At 38.1% G+C, this 16,848-nt stretch overlaps 1 protein-coding gene across 1 annotated transcript in view; it reads right to left on the reverse strand.

The window, feature by feature from the left end:
• The window catches only part of COLEC10 (collectin subfamily member 10), a 33,662-nt gene that overhangs the window by 4,395 nt on the left and 12,419 nt on the right, over nt 1–16,848 (reverse strand). The window contains exons 2-3 of the mRNA XM_040979462.1: nt 10,697–10,768; nt 9,520–9,591 (exon numbers count right to left, since the gene is read on the reverse strand). Coding sequence (XP_040835396.1) covers nt 9,520–9,591; nt 10,697–10,768 — 144 coding nt within the window. The remainder of the gene's footprint in view (nt 1–9,519; nt 9,592–10,696; nt 10,769–16,848) is intronic.

Below are 16,848 nucleotides of genomic sequence, written 5' to 3' on the forward strand. Positions count from 1 at the left end.
TAGCCTACTTGAGACCAAATGTCTTCACTCTTAGATTTTCACAACATGCATTGTGTTTTTCCATCTAATTCAACAAACATTTACTTTTACACACTTTGCAGGATAAAAGGCCAGGTACATTGACAGGATATATGAAGAGACAAGATCAAACTTTTGACTCGAAGGAATCACGTGATGTGTGAAGTGATGTATGCAAATATCTATAATATAAAGTCAAAGATAATCTGATTAAATGTCAACCTTGAAATTTCCTTTTTGGCTCCTATTTTTGCTCACTCAGAGACACCTATAAAATAATTTTCAGAGAAGTATAATTTTTAAAATAGAGAGAGAGAAAAAATAACGTTGACTTTTCTATTTTTTTGCCTGACTTCAAAATAAGTTCTTGAAGCTCACATCAGACACAGTAATTGAAAGGAAGAGGCTTTGATTTACAAGAGAAAATGTTTGGCTGAGATTCTTGAGAATCAAAAGAGAAGACCCTGACAGAAGTAAAATAGAGTTTATACTTCAATAATGACCTGGAAAAAGAACTGGATAGAACTCACAAAGGACGAAGAGAGGATGAAGGTCATGTGGGCTACAAGGAGTATGAAGTTACCCTCCCAGGTGGTCTAGCTAAGGCACTGAGAAAAGGAACCAAGGAAATAATGCGAGCAGGAAGGCAGTCAGGATTGAGATTATATGTAACGTCTTCCTACTCCATCACACAGAGACTGTGGAAATCTCACGGAGTCTGTGGGAGCCCCCATCACTGGCAAGAAGGCTATAGCAACATTCACATCACTGTCTGCGTGTGCTTCCTGGTAGGAATCCCTTCCTACTGAAATAAGCATGTCTATGGAGGCCCCTACATTTTTTCTGAGTTTTTTTTTTCTAAAGTGATCCATGTGGAAATTTTTCCTTACAATGGATCTTCATAAATTTCAGGCCTTCATAAACTCCCCCAAAGAAGGCAGGGAGGCAGGTATAAGCCTCAGAACTTGTGCTTGAATAAAAGGAGACAATGGTGGAACCTGTAACAAGAAACGTGAAGCAATGGGAAGGAGGCAGTGGATCAAAACAATATACTCTTAAAGGGACCCAGAAGAAGCAGTGTTTGTGCTTGACCATCTGAAGATTTCCAAAGTTCATGACAGGAAGTAATACACGGTATACAGCAGGGAGTGGGTAACCGGGGAAAAAAAAGCAGTGTACTTGGAGTGTGTTGTGGGGCAGGTTAATCTGCTGACACTTCAGTTGCATCCTCCAAAATCCCTTATTGTCTTGGTATGTAAATTGCAAATGGTAAAAGCAGATTTTGAACATATGCTAAAGGAAGACAAGAAACAAGGAGGCCGGTTGTCAATCTGTTGTCATTCCGGAGGGCTTTCACATGTAAGTATTCTCATATTAAATCCTACATGCTAGGAGCCTTCATTGTCTTTATTCTACAACTGAGATAATTGATGATGAGAGAGGTGAAATAACTTGCCCAAGGATGTCCAACAATTAAATGACAGTGCTGGTGATCGATGTCCACCACTTCTGCCCTCTCAGCTCACGGGTTTTCCCAAATGTTTTAGCTAATGATTTAATGAGAGAAAGTAAAGTGTTTTGTAAATGTCACTACAAGTTCAAAGAACCAGCATCTCATATCTGAGTTTAGATTTTAGTCCTGCCTGCTCTGCTTCTGCCTGAGAATACAGCAGAACATGACACAAGTACTTACATGAAATGCTGGACTCCTAGCTTTCATCTGATCCAAACATAGAAGTTGTGGCCATACGAGGAATAAACTAGTGGGAAGGTGCTGCCTCTCTCACTACCTCTGTGCTGCTCTTCCTTTTAATTAAGTAGCTAAATAGATAAAATACTTAGACAAGGTTGATGGGCCCAGGGCAAAGGCTCAGTGGCTAAATCCTAGCTGTACCTGCGCCAGCATTGCATGTAGGTGCTAGTGTTCTGGCTACTCCTCTTTGCATTTAGTTTCCTGTCTGTGGCCTGGGAAAGCAGTAGAAGATGGTCCAAAGCCTTGGGACCATGCATCCAGATGGTAAAAACAGAAGAAGCTCCTGGCTCCTGGTTTCAAATTGGGTTAGCTTCAGCCATTGTGCCCACTTGGGAAGTGAACCAGTGGACAGAAGAATTTTCTCTTTTATATCTCCCTCTCTCTGTAACTCTGCCTTTCAAATAAAAATAATTCTTAAAAAAAACAAGGTTGAAAGGAAGGTAAGTATTTAATGATTAAGATGTCAGCTAAGACATTCATGTCCCTTATTGAAACAACAAGTTCCTTACTTGCTTCATGCTTCTGACTCCAGCTTCACACCAGTGCGACCCTGAGAAACAGTTATGATGGCTCTGTTACTTATTCCATCCATTACTCATATAGGACCACTGAGTTGTGTTCTGGGGTTTGGTACATGGTCTGGCCCTGGTCCAGCCCAGACCACTGGGGATTTTGGGAAGTAAAGTAGGAGGTAGATTTTTGTACTGTTTCTCTTTCGCTCTCTGCCTCCCTCCTTCCCTTTTCTCTCTCCACCTCCATGTTTCTCTGTTTCTGCCTTACAAACAAATAAATAAAAATTTACTAAAAAAATGTTACAGGACATCAGTGCTTATCACGATGTGAAACAACATAAATTTAAAAGGTCATATGAATATGGTTTTGGTATCACAATGAAAAAAAATGCAGTATATTCTTTGCATATGAGTCCCTTTGATTCAACATGTATTGCATATTTATGTTAGAATTGGTCTGTCCTTACAAATAGTGTGAAGTAGTCACCTTATCTGCTATTCGACTTTTTAGTTTCAGTTATCTATATTCAGATGTCCAACTGATCTTCCATCTGCTGGATAATTTTCCAAATGATTGCAACAGCCAGGATTAGGCCAGATGAAAACCAGGATAACAGAACTCTATCCATATCTCTAGGTGGGTGATGGAGATCCAAATACTTGAGCCATTACCTGTTGCTTATGGGTATGTATTATCAGCAAGCAAGACTGGAATTAGAGAAGCCTGGTATGCAAACAAGGTACTCTGATAAAGGAAGGGAAGCCCCAATAAATGACTTAACTGCTCCTCCACGTGCCTTTCCAAACATTTTTAGGTTTTAAATTTTAATTCATTCTCAGTAGCATCATGAAATCTTTTGCTTTCATTTCACAAGGTTTATGCCCACATATGAGTCATTCTTTGTGGAAATAATGTTGTCTAAAAATATAGTTTCTAAAATTGTAAGATCCAGCTTTTATAAATAAGCTCCAATTCAGCTTCCTGTTGATCAACCTGGGAGGCAGTGAGCGATGGTCCAGGTTCAGGGGTCTTGCCACCCATGTGAAGGATAGGATGGGTTTTCTGATTCTTGACTTTGGCCTGCTATAGTTTTAACTATTGCTAAGTATTGGAGAGTGATATAGTAGATGGAAAACCATTTGTTTCCTCTCAATCTCTCTGTCACAATGCATTTCAAATAAAAAAAATAAATCTCTTTTAAAAAATCTTTACATCTGTTCCCCTAAGAATGCATGCAAAATACTTAGCCAGATCACAAGACAATTAGATTTAAAACATCTATTTTTCCAAAACTAACTATGTTTTAAAGCCATCCACAAAAGTATATTTTGGCCAAAGTGGTAAAATGCTTGTGTAACTGTCTTATGCTTAGAATTAGAGATCAAATTCAAAACAAACAAAAATCATAGTACTTTCAGTGTAAAAGGATTATTGACTTTAAGTAAAAATATTTGTTTTGCTTTAACACTGAAATTACCTATACTAAATCATTCTTACTTCTTAGTCCTAAAATGAAATATTGACATCCAGAAAGCTACCTTATCCATGCAATTGACAACATTAAGATCAGCCTGGAAAGTGGAGATAGATTTTAGGCAGTGAAAAGTTTAGAAGGGCCAACATCGAAATGAGGACAATAAATTTCAAAGTAAAGTTTAAAAATAAAATCAATCCAGGTGAACCAGAACATTACTTCTCCATTTTTTTTAAAAAATTGCACACTCATAAATTTTGATGGCATATATCTGAAGAAGAAATCTTAGTAGCCAATAGTAGAAATTGATGGTAAGGAAAAGTGGTACCCGTAGGAATAGAAATAGAAAAAAGGACCATATTGTGGAAAACAATATGCTTTTGCATTGATTTTTCATTCTTAACATAACAAACACTTAGTTTCTACTCTAGAGCAAATATCATGAGAAAATAATTAAAGAGTAAGCTTACCACAAACTTACATTTATTTAAACAAATAGACAATGCTAATCTTTGTTCTTTTTATTTGTTTTTTTAACTTTTTCTATTTGAAAGTTTCTCTTTATTTCTCTAATTTTTGAAAGTGACAGAGAAAGGGAGAAGTACCAAGAGTACCTCCATCTCTTGATTCACTTCCCAGAGGCCAGGAACAGGGCTGGGTCAGCTTGAAGCCGGGCACCCATCCAGGCCCCAACACTTGAGCTATTCTCCACTGCATTCCTTGGCTTAATATCAGGAAACTGGGTTCGAGGTGAAACAACTGAACCTTCACCTGACACTCCAATATGTCAATATGAATACCAGCATCAAAAGGAGTGCTTTAATCTATGGCACAACACAGCCCTATTAAAAAAATAATTTTATTATGTGATGTTGTGATCCTTGTGTACAGAATGTTTGTGACAATTGAGTAAACGAAAAAGCCACTAAAAGGAGTAAAGGTAACTGCAACAGGTACGATGTGGCTAAACCATATGGAAGGGATTGGGCTAAAGAAAAGATTAGTAAATTCAATCATTCCAGATTAACAGTTTTTAATGTGTTTGGAAATTCATTAATCTTGAAGCACAGACAGTCGTACTAAAATGTGTAGTTTCTTCCTTGTCTTTGTCCTCTATCACCTTTTCAAGTTACTTAGTTTATGAAAACAATAAAATTTGGTTGAAGACCATTAACTCTAAATCTTACAACTGGAGATGCATCTGAAGTTAGCATTTGTGCTGAACATTTGGTATTGGGGTTGAAATGTCACTTGGGGTGCCCTGGTTGGAGTCATGCAACCGCCCTGGATTGCAGCTTCTGATCATGTACACTGCAGTAGGCAATGGGTGATGGCTCAAATAAGAGGTGCTTGACGACCACTTGGGAGATCTGGATTGAACGTCTGGCTCCTGGCTTGAGTCTGGCACATTCCCAACTGCTGTAAGCTTTGAGAGTGTGAACTGTTATGTGGGAGAATTTTATCTCTGTCTATTTTTTGCCTTTTAAATAAATAAAGTAAATTTAGGGACTGCAATCCCTGCAATGACGCAATGTGAAGTAAAAAGTGACAATTGTGGACTTGTCTGTGGCACTTGCTAACCCAGGACAGTGCATGGGATTTTGACCTTATTTAACATGGTTCCATCTCTGAAATATTAAGGTCCAACATTTTACTTTCTGGTTATACCATCCCTTCACTTCCCTCCCCTTTATTAACTAATTGTCCATGAAGTTGACAGTGCCAAAGGGAGATCTGTGGTGCATATTATCTGAAACTCGCACAATTCCCACAGTCATCTCTGTGAAGAATGACGTGTGGGCTGCATGTTGGCACAGTGGACTAAGATGATGCTTGCTAGCATCTCATATTAGCACCAGTTGGAGGCCCAGCTGCTCTACTTTCCACTTGGCATTGTGCCAATGCTCCAAGAGAAAAAACAACAGAAGATGGACCAAGCACTTGGCTCTTACCAACAGAGAGAAACCTGCACTGTGCTCTTGGCTCCTGGCTTCAGTCCTGCCCAGCCCCAACCATTGCAGCCCTTTGAGGAGTAGACCAGTGGGTGGAAGTCTCTGCCTCTCTCTCTTGATCAATACAACATTTTTTAGAAATTATAAATAATACAGACTTGCAAATGGATGAGTGATTGTACAAGTGAATCTTTATCATAACACCTACGTGATTACATTTTGAAAGTTGACAAATACTGCATTTTTAAAAATCACTAAAAATTGTACTTTAATGAATGAATGAATTGTAACTAATTCTTTTAGGGGGAAAATTATGAGATATATACATTTATATACCTTTGATTGCATTCTTTCTTTGAGTAGAGATTAATAATATTTTTTAAAAGATTTATTTATTTTTATTACAAAGTCAGATATACAGAGAGGAGGAGAGACAGAGAGGAAGATCTTCTGTCCACTGATTCACTCTCCAAGTGACCACAATGGCCGGTGCTGCACTGATCCAAAGCCCGGGACCAGGAACTTCTTCCGGGTCTCCCACGCTGGTGCAGGGTCCCAAAGCTTTGGGCTGTCTTCGGCTGCTTTCCCAGGCCATAAGCAGGGAGCTGGATGGGAAGTGGAGCTGCCAGGATCAGACCAGCACCCATATGGGATCCTGGCGAGTTCAAGGCAAGGACTTTAACCATTAGGACACACCGCTGGGCCCAATATTAATATTTTTAAGAGAGGCTAGAAGGATAATGCAATTAGATGCAGTCTTCTGCCTAATATGGTTAATAACAAATTATTTTATTAAACTTAACCTATTGCATTGAAGGGGAACACGAAGGAAGTGTTCCAACATAAGGATGTAGATTAATGGCTTTTCACAGAATGAATTGTCTGCAGAACCACCAATGAGACACACTAAAGCCTCAGGAAGCCTCTTCTGTGGTCCTCTTAGTCATTACTGTTCCCTTGTATAAGGGTCTCTATCCTGATTTATACAGTCATTCAAAGGACATAAATGTAGCACATAACCAGTTATGTCCCTTTTTCTTTTTGCCTCAGAAGTGTCTTTTTTATATGATTTATTTCTATTTGTTAGGCAGATATGCAGAGAGACGAAGAGAAGAGAGCCCTTCATCTGGTGATGACTTCCCAGATGGCTGCAATGGCCAGAGATGAACTGATCCAAAGCCACAAGCCTGGAATTTTCTCCTATGTGGGTTCAGGGTTTCAAGGACATGAACCATCCTAGACTGCTTTCTCAGGCCATTAGCAGGGAGATGGATCAGAAGTCATGCAGCCAGTACTTGAACGAGGGCCCATATGGGATGCTGTCACCAGAGGTGGAGGATAATGTTCCTATGCCATTGTGCTGCCCCCCCCCCCCGAGGTGTCTTTTACTCTTTATTTTAGTAGACTCTCAATCGTTTGCTTTTCTTCATGGTTAGTCATTTTATTTATTTAAAAAAATTTGTTTTTACTTATTTCAAAGCAGAGGTCTTTTGAAAGAGAGTCTCTCTCTCTCTCTCTCTCTCTCTCTCTCTCTACTGGTTCATTCCCTGTACACACACAACACTAGAAACTGGAAACTCAGTCTGGACTGTCTTGGTGACAGGGACCCAATTACTTGAGCCGTCACTAGCATGCACTAGGTGTGCACTAGCACAAAAAAACAAGCAAGCAAACAAACAAACAAACAAAAATGAATCTGGAATAGGATCTGAGTTTGAATCTAGCATTCTGACATGGGATGTGATGCCCTAACTGGCAGTTAAACAGATTCCTGACCCCAAACAGTGTTTCTTCTCCGTGATCAACATCCTTCTTTTTCTGGATGCTTCAGGAGACATTCATTCCCTAATCCAATTTCTGGCTTAGCAGCTGTGCGTCTTGATTTTGATAAATTGCACAGTAAGTGGTCGGAGTATTCTTGGAAGCTATTCCTACATTAGGACTGTTAGCATTAACTGAATGTGGAAGTAACTTCAAATTACACAGCTAGATCTCTTTAAGTCCAAGCTAAATGTTTTCCTTACTCATGTTCTTCTTAGCTAGCTCTCAAAATACTTGCCTCCACTCCAAAACCACCCAGTGCTAGCAGTATGAAAGCAAGGGAAGAAGAGAATAATTTACCTCATATTTTCTCAATGGGACAATAGAAAAATCATCTGTGCAAAAGCAGTTCTCAGAGGAGGAAAAAAAAAATATATATATATATATATATATATGTATATATACGCACACACCTAGATCTGTACCTACAATACTTAAGCAGATCTATAGTTATGGTTGGATATTCTTATTCCATGAGCATAGGAAACTAGTGGGAAAATTGAGTAAAACTCTTGTTGGGTAAGGAGCAATATATGTATATTTCTAGTTTAGGCACTATTTTGACAAGTTAGGGCTAACATATCCTCCTTTACTAATTTTGCTAAGACATAATGCCCTGTGCACCTATGGATAAATCTTCTCTACCGATGTTCGAAAGAGCTAAAACAAATGAGGGATTCTGAAGCCCTTTGGCTCCATTTGCTTTGGGATAAAAGCGCTGCCAACACACACTGCGGTGAGATGTGTGATTGTAAGAAGCTAGCTTTTCCTCTGGGATGAGGTTATCACCACACGTTATACCACGTAGGCCAACAGGTGCAGATGAACCAGAGCAGTTTCTTTGCAGCGATTCTATCTTCCCTGCCTTCAGATGCAGGTTAAAGGAGAGTCCTCAAATGTAGTGAGATGGAAAGGTGTGGGAGAGAGGGTATTTTAAGCCTTAAGGTGTAGGCTGCAATGCCAGCTCAGATTCCATTCTATAGACCTAGCTGCAGAAACACACTGGTGGCCACCTCGGAGTGATTATACACTGTTCAAGAATTTATGCAAATAAACCAATCAAAAATAAATCAGTCAAGAAATAACCAGGAGATAAATTAATCAAGAAAATAAAGCAAGACTGTATGCCCATGACATCAAACATTCCTCATTCTTTGCAGAAATATCTCCTGCACCTCTTTCAAAAGACTTTTCTCCATTTCCACAAAGTGTTACAGTTCTTCAACACTAGATCAGTTCTCTATCGTATCAATCTAATTTTACTCTCCTATGTCTACAGTAGCAACCACGTGATTAAATAGTATAATTATTTTTGAGAGACCTCTTCCTGATTAGTCTATGTGTCATTTGAAATAAAATTTTGTATCGTCTAAAAAAAGTAGAACAATGCCTTATAAATTACTGTATATCAGAAGCAATTTGAATTTGCCACCCTTGTGGGGCTTTAAGCAAAGAAAAATGGAAAGAGTACTTAGACAATAAAGAGAGCAATATTTCCATTTAATAACAATTATGCTGCCATTATGCTCAAGGCCAGGAGTTGACTGAATACAAATAGGTATAGCCATATATGTTCAAGTTTCTATCCTATGAAATGATCACAAATGATGCACTATTAGTTACTTCACTCAAATTAAGGAAATTATTAAAAATATATGGTTAAGTAATCATAAAATAATTTTTAATTATATAAAATTTAGTATTCAACTTGTAGGCCGGAGGGGAGCTCAATATAGAGATTGTAATGCTCTTTATGCTTGATTCTCAACCTGCAATCTTGTTTAATTTTCCTCGAGGCCTTTTATTTCTGGCCTGTGAGCTATATTGCTTATGCATGGAAGAAAGATTCAAGCAATGAAAACAGAGATAACCCATATTTTAAAGGAAAGGAAAGGGCCCATTTTCCTGAAGCAAAACTTAGAATGCATATTAAGAGTATGCTCAATTTGCTTGAAATGTCCATGGAAGAAGTGTTAAATGCAGCTTACCTTTCTTGCCAATAGGTCCTGTCTTGCCAATATTGCCTTGGGATCCTATATCACCAAGTACTCCTTTAATTCCTGAAAAGAACAGGATGCCATCTTCATGACATTGCTTTATATTTCCTTTTAAAAATGTGGCTACCATGCTGTTTACCTGAAGTAAACAGCAAAAAAGTAGTTTTTTTTTTTTTAAAGCTGTGATATCTAATATATATCTTCTACTCTGTTCCCTATTTTAGAGTGTTGATAATGAATTAAAATTAAAATGCAGATGAATATAATGTTCTTGGATGTGATGATAATAAGTTACTTATGGTGCAGCATTTCTAGACTGATTCTAGCAGAGGATGTCAAAAGTTTAGACAAGGATGAATGGAAGCCACATTGAGCTTCGTTCTGGATCTGTTCTCCAGAACCATTTTGGCTTCACTTTAGGATTCTATTTTCTCTTTTTTTGAAACAAGTCTTGACAACATTAGCCAGTTTAAAATAGAGAAAGGCATGTTTAATCATGAAATGTGATCAGAGGTAATGGAGATTGTCCCACTAGTTTTTATCCAAAAACCCACTGAGTTCTTTCAACATTGTTACTTATCTTTTATATGATGATCTAAAAGTAGTTACTAAATACAAGCTTTATTTTTTTTAAAATATTTTGCAATTGGTATACACTTTTATGAGCTTAGTTTAAATAGCTATTCCTTCAATTGATGCTCATAATTCAACTCTTCAGATACATGCCCACACAGCCCAATCCGGCCAGCAGCTGTGTTTCAAAGAGACTCAACCTTGTGAGCAGAATCGTCACCCTACTGTCCCAGTGATCCTCACGTCTCTTCTGCTCTTCCTCCCTCCATGTTCCACCATTCCTCCCACGGTGTTAACCCGGAGTTGCTTTAGATTTGTCAAGCAAAATGGAATTGTCACACTTTAAAATATCTTGTATATTTGCAGATATTTCTATCCCTTGGAGATGCCTTGAGAAGGGGTCCTCTAACATGCCCTAATGATTTAGCCTCAGATGTAGGTCTTTTTTGGTGAATTAATTCATGTGTGAAACACATTTTATGCATTTTGGGGACAGAAGACATTATGAGAGTTGATGATTTCTTGAGAACAGCTTGGAGAGAGAAAAGATTAATTCTGATATTCCAGGGCAATTTTGTATCATGAGTTCACCTACCTTTGGGTCCCCTGCGACCCACTTTGCCATACTTTCCTTCTTCTCCAGGATCTCCTTTTTCACCATCATCTCCTTTTAAGACAAAAAAAAAATGAGAATGTGGAGCAGGTCAAATAACAGCATAAGCAATTCTCCCCCAGAGTAAGGTGAACATGATTGGAATTCATCCCTTAGCTCGGTGCTTTTATCTGATTCACTTGTGAGTCTGAATACAGGCCAACACGGTCTGGACATTCATTAACAAAGGAAACTTCCCACAGATTCCCTTTTCCTTTTTTCAACATTCCTCTGTATGTTGGAAGAAATACTTTGCTGTTAGATCTTTGAAACCATTGGTTGATCTGATAAAACTTTATTTTTGTTGCATGATTCTGAAACCACAATATACACCAACACACATGCTATTTAGATATCTATTGTATACCTATAAATACAAATGATCACATATATATTATCTCATGAACATATATTATATATTATATACATATATAACTATTATATATAGTTATATATTCATACATTTGTATATATTTTCCATACTTATATATGTCATATTACTCATAATCATAATGTATGCATATCACAAGTATCCATCACACATAAATAATATACACACATATATTATGTACATATCACATATGAGAATATGCATTATATACAATATACTTATGCACATACTACATGCATATGTATACTATACATCTGTGTTATATATATATAATAAGTTATATAAATGTCTATAGTATGCACATAAATTTATTATCTCTGACTACAATGCTTGGGGATTCCAAAAGTATATCAGGAATCTAAGCTGGAAGTAAGTGAGGAATAGCTGCAAAGTAAGCCTGTGTAGTTGCACCTGCTTAGACACAGGTGTGTGCAGTTCCAGTCCACTGGACAAACAAGAGGGACTTGATTTTAAAGAAAGGTACCCTGGAGTCCTAATTTTAATGTGTTTGTAACTGATGGGCTGAGTCGGCCTTTGATTGTTAACTGATTGAGCTGATTGGCTTTGGAATAAAATAGGCCCAGACTTGGAGTAACTTTAATGTACAACCTCTGACTCTAGCCCTAATCTCTGTTCCTGCAGATGGACTTAATAACACTTATGAAAGGGGTCTCCTAGGAGGTCCCCAGAAGATGTTATACTCAGAAGACCTGGAACACAATGTCTTGATCGCCATGGTCTCCTCTAAGCTTCAGCTTCCTCATCCTTAATATGGGGATAATATCTACCCCCCTCAGCTTGTTCCTGTGTTTCAGGATAAACACAGAGCATTTGAATGTGTTTTGAAAATAAAGTGCACAGCACCCATAATATTATGGGCAGACACCACTATTATCACCTCAGCAAACTCGGGAGAGGAAGGGACCTTGTCTGTCACCCAAGGAAAGGAGAACAAAGACTTGAGAAAGGAAAAAAAAAAAAAAGAAGCTTCTGGGGCCAGAGAACTTGGAAGAGAGAAAGTTGAGATGCCCATTGATTCATCAGGAAAAGCAAAATTAAACATAATATAAATTTCTTTTCACTGAGAGATGAATGCTGAACTTTTAAATGAAAGCCTGAGCAGTAGATGGGAAAGTCAAACATCCTGGTTGTGTTATTGGCCAAGCATTGTAATGCTTCGTGAGCGAAGCTAGAAACTCCTTCCGGCGAAGGCTTTCAGAAAAGAATGAGCAGATGGCTTTTACAGTCAGAACATGGGGTGAGTGGGGGAAAAGGCAGTATTTTTCCAGTCACCATAAACTGTGCCAACCACTGTGCTAAGGACTTGACATCATGCATTTTTAGGTGGTGGAAACTATTATTGCTCCATTTTATAAATGGGGGAAAAGGGAGACTTGATATGTAAAGTTGTTTTCCTATTATTAGAGAGCTTGTTAGTAGCTGAATCAGGATCCAACACATGGTTTTGTTCCTGTAGATTCCTAGCGGGATACGTCTCTTTCACCGTAGGATTTGTGACTCCTAGCAGATGGTGAATTTTAGAGAATCTGAATCTTTACCAAATTTTCAAGCAGAGGGGAAATGCAGGAAGAATGACAGTCTTTATTTCCTTTTAAACAAGAAAGATGGAGAGAGAGGAAAAAAAATATTATCCCAAGGACTTCATTTAAAGGAAATATATCCTTGAAGTTAATCAGTATAGTTGAGATTTGGATTTGAGACACACTTAGCTGAGAGACCTTGGGAGTCCTTTAAATTCATGTTTATTTGTAGGAAGGACAAAATATTATCTTTCTTCAGAGAATTGGTAGCTAAAGCAAACTTAGAGAGGTATTTTCCTACAAGAAACCCTCTCTAACAATCTTAAGCTGGGTTCTTTTCTAAATCCCTTTGTTGTTTAAAATTCCACTTTATACCAAATGTATCATTCTGCTATTCATTTTATTCCTTTTTTTACCTGAGTATGGCTGGAATTATAGATGATTTATTTTAGCATCTCCAGAATTTAGTATATCACCTGCCATTAGTATTTGATATATATAATACAATTAACTATATTTTGTGTGAACATAAAACATTTCAATGTGCCCATACTATTTATCAGGTACAATAGGTCAGAAGTGTTCTCATGACAGGCATTCCTTCACTTGATCCCCATCCAAAACCTTTGAGTCCATTACTATTCTTGTCTCCAGTTTTACAAGACCAAAAATGGGGTTAAAGAGAAGTTAAGTAATTCAGCCACGCTCACAAGACTCACTCGTGGTAAAGCCAACATTCAAACCAGAGCATTTGTTTGGAGAATTCATTTTCTGAACAAGCCATATTATTTGGATCACATTTCTGTGACAGCAGTTCTGGGATTGGTGGCTTTTCTGGGCAATGGAACTAGCAGGTCATAACCTGCTCGTTAAAAATCAGGATCATAAAGTCACATGTATTTGAGTTACAGTTGTCATTTTTATTTCCTCTTTTCCTCCACTGCCCAACCCCATTTCTTTTCAAGCTGGGGAATAACTGGAAGCAGCCAGGTGAGGGACTTAATAGTCTGGTGCTCCCTGGTGCCTCTTGGCGGAGAGTCAAGGAGGGTGAAGAAAGACTGTTACGCCCATGACCTGTGGGACAGCATGGGAGCCTGATGGCGAGCCAGCTGCTGGCAGAGGCGAAGTCAACAACCCATCCCCATGCTTTCGGGTCGGGTTATGACTTCATTTGATCTTTGAGAACAGAAGGGAGACACAAAATCAGTTTTGGAAAGGATCCCTTATGTGACTCACAGTTGTCAGCTTCTATCCTCCTGACAATAACTGTGGAATAGTAGAGCAATTTAGAGATTCTGTCCTTCATTACAAAAGAGCTACTTACATTTTAAAATTAAATGAAAGCTATAAACAGAAATAAACTAGCTCCAGTTTGCAAAATTGATTGGTTCTGTCCCTCTGTAGCGCATTAGCTTGCAGAATTCCAGCACGCGACATCACTTCTTAGGTGGATTTTCTCACAAACAAAAGTCTTTTAAAATTACATTACATTTTGAAACTGAATGGTTGAACTCAGACCAAGACCTTGCATTTAAGGAGAGTAACAACTAAAAGTTCGCCACACTCATCAGTTCCTTGCTACTTTCCCTATCCTTCCCTTCCCACCAATCCTAAATTATTTTAATGCCATCATTTTCTCATTCTTCTTGATTAGACAAAAGGTGTGCCACTGCTGTGATAAGAATACTCTGGACAGGTTGGCACTATGGTACAGCACATCAGTCTTCCACCTGCAGCACCAGCATCCCATATGGGCACCAGTTCAAGTCCTGAATGCTCCGTTTCCAATAGAGTTGCCTGCTGATGACCTGAGAAAGCAGCAAAGGATAACCCCAAGTCCTTGGGCCCCTGCACTCATGTGGGAGACCTAGAAGAAGCTTCAGGTTCATGGCTTCATACCTGTCCGGATCCTGGAGTTGTTGCCATTAGGGAGTAAAACAATGTACGGATGACCTTTCTCTCCTCCTCTCTCTCTCTGTCTCTCCTATCCGTAATTCTGTCTTTAAAATAAAAATAAATATATACTTTAAAGAATACTCTGAAGCAAGGCATTTCATGTCTAACCTGAAATTTCCTCATTCATACATGATAAAAATGATTCCTACATCATAGGATTGCTGTGACATAACGATAGTGAATGAGCAGAGTTCAATGCAATATCTGTTCTATTCAGTAAACACGTCTATTGTTTGTTTTATTCTAAATAGAAATGACATATAAAGGTGATTATTTCCTTGAATTCCAGATTCCAATTACATCCTACAATCATGATATTTTCTGTGAGTATATATATTTTTATTCTATACTACAAGCATTTCACACAGTTAGAGGCAGAGTGAGAGTGAGAGATAAGAGAGAGAGAGAGAGAGAGAGAGAGACTCATTACTGTGATTTAACAATTCACCACTTGTCATTGATATTCATTAATTTAGTTTTTGCTGATTTTTCTAAAATAAAGCAAATTGCAAACATGGTATATCGCTCATAAGGACCTCAACAAATGTTTCAATAGCTGAGCTCAATAGATAAAAATGGTCTCCCATAAAACTATCATAATAGCAATTTTATTTCTTAATGGGATGCAGATATGAGAGTATTTCAGAAAGCTTGTGGAAAATGAAATTGAAAGATAAATATAGGTGTGCACATAGATTTTTGAAATTCAAGCTTAATGTTTTTTATAGAATGCATTTTCCAGAAATATTCTCAGGAATTTCTATATTGGCTAAAGTCGTTTCTACAGGGTTATATGATCTTATTTATGATGAGTCCATACTATTGTGATACTTGTAGTAAGAAAGGAAGTGAGCACTCAAGAAGAGAATCATTAATTTCAAAGTATAAGCCTAGATCCTTTGAAAATAACCCAATGTGAAAAATTCATCTTTCTTTTCTGAAAAAAATTACTAATAAGTCAAGCAATTTCACAGGTATTTGGAAGAAAATTAATTTCTTTTGGTCATTCACCATGGGCCATTCCTGTTCATTCCTGGAAAGTTTAGATGAAAGACTGATGAACACCAGAGACTCTAATCTGATGTATCCTGAGACTGAGTTCTCATGTTGCTTGCCAGATTTGTGAGTGTAGTCCTGATATTTCATCTTTTGAAGTCTCTGCTTTCTTATCGATCATTGGGGGAAAGGCAGAGTGTCTACTTGTTTTGGACTCCCACATCGGGAGGTGTTTCCTCCCCCTCAGATACCGGCTACTACGACTCAACATAAGGGCTCTGTGATGGAAACTGCAGGGAGAAAAGGAGACTTGTCAGACACTTCCTCCTTCCATGTCACATGTGATATCGAGCAATGTCCAGGATAACCTGAACTGCTTCAGCTGATTGCTGAGATTCTCCAATTGTCTAAATGCTTTCAACCCCTGAACTGGCACCGATCACTCAGTTAATAGAAGCCAACAGGAGAAGGTGACATATATTTTAAAATGAGATCTCTCCGAGCTTGGGCTGCTGACTCGCAGAGGTAGCAGTGGCACACTCTGTGAAGTGACTATGGACCTGTGGTGACCTTGCATAACAACTCTTTTTCTCCGTTTGACCTGCTGAGGGGAAATTTTCTTCTTATTGCATTTAATAAAAGCATAAAAAGCAAACAGCATGATTTCTAAATTAACAATGATTTTAGGTGCTATAAGTTCACTATCCCCATTGCTGTAAGATAGCTTATCTGTGGGAAAGAGCGACCCTGACCTTGGTCAACCATGCTTAAGAACAATAAATAACCATGTACTGCTCAGGAATAGACACAAGTTTTTGAATGGCAGTGGCCCAGGGATTCTTTAGGAGATTTTTCTGGGATTGTCCCTTAATATTACCTTACACAGTTTTAGAAATATGTATGAAATAATATCATTCATGTAAAAATGTACTCTTTTTTTCAAACACATTAAAAACATTCAAAAATTTGTTATTCTCTGCCGATGAAAGGGTTATGGGTATAAAAGAATCCACTACATCTGAGTCCAAATTAAATAACATGGCTTTAAGTAGAAAAATCATTCCCAGGAGAACCTTACAGGGAAGATAGCACCTTACAAAGGTGCAGTATGCACTCAGTTTCTACTTTCAGGAATCACTTGTCCTCAGATGGAATGCTCATTCAAGTTGCCTGTGGAGTTTGCAATGGACAAAGAAGAGTTTCGTAACCAC

This window comes from Ochotona curzoniae, unplaced genomic scaffold (genome assembly GCF_017591425.1).
Source record: "Ochotona curzoniae isolate NIBS_2020 unplaced genomic scaffold, NIBS_Ocur_1.0 contig_3190, whole genome shotgun sequence".
NCBI classification, from domain to species: Eukaryota; Metazoa; Chordata; class Mammalia; order Lagomorpha; family Ochotonidae; genus Ochotona; species Ochotona curzoniae.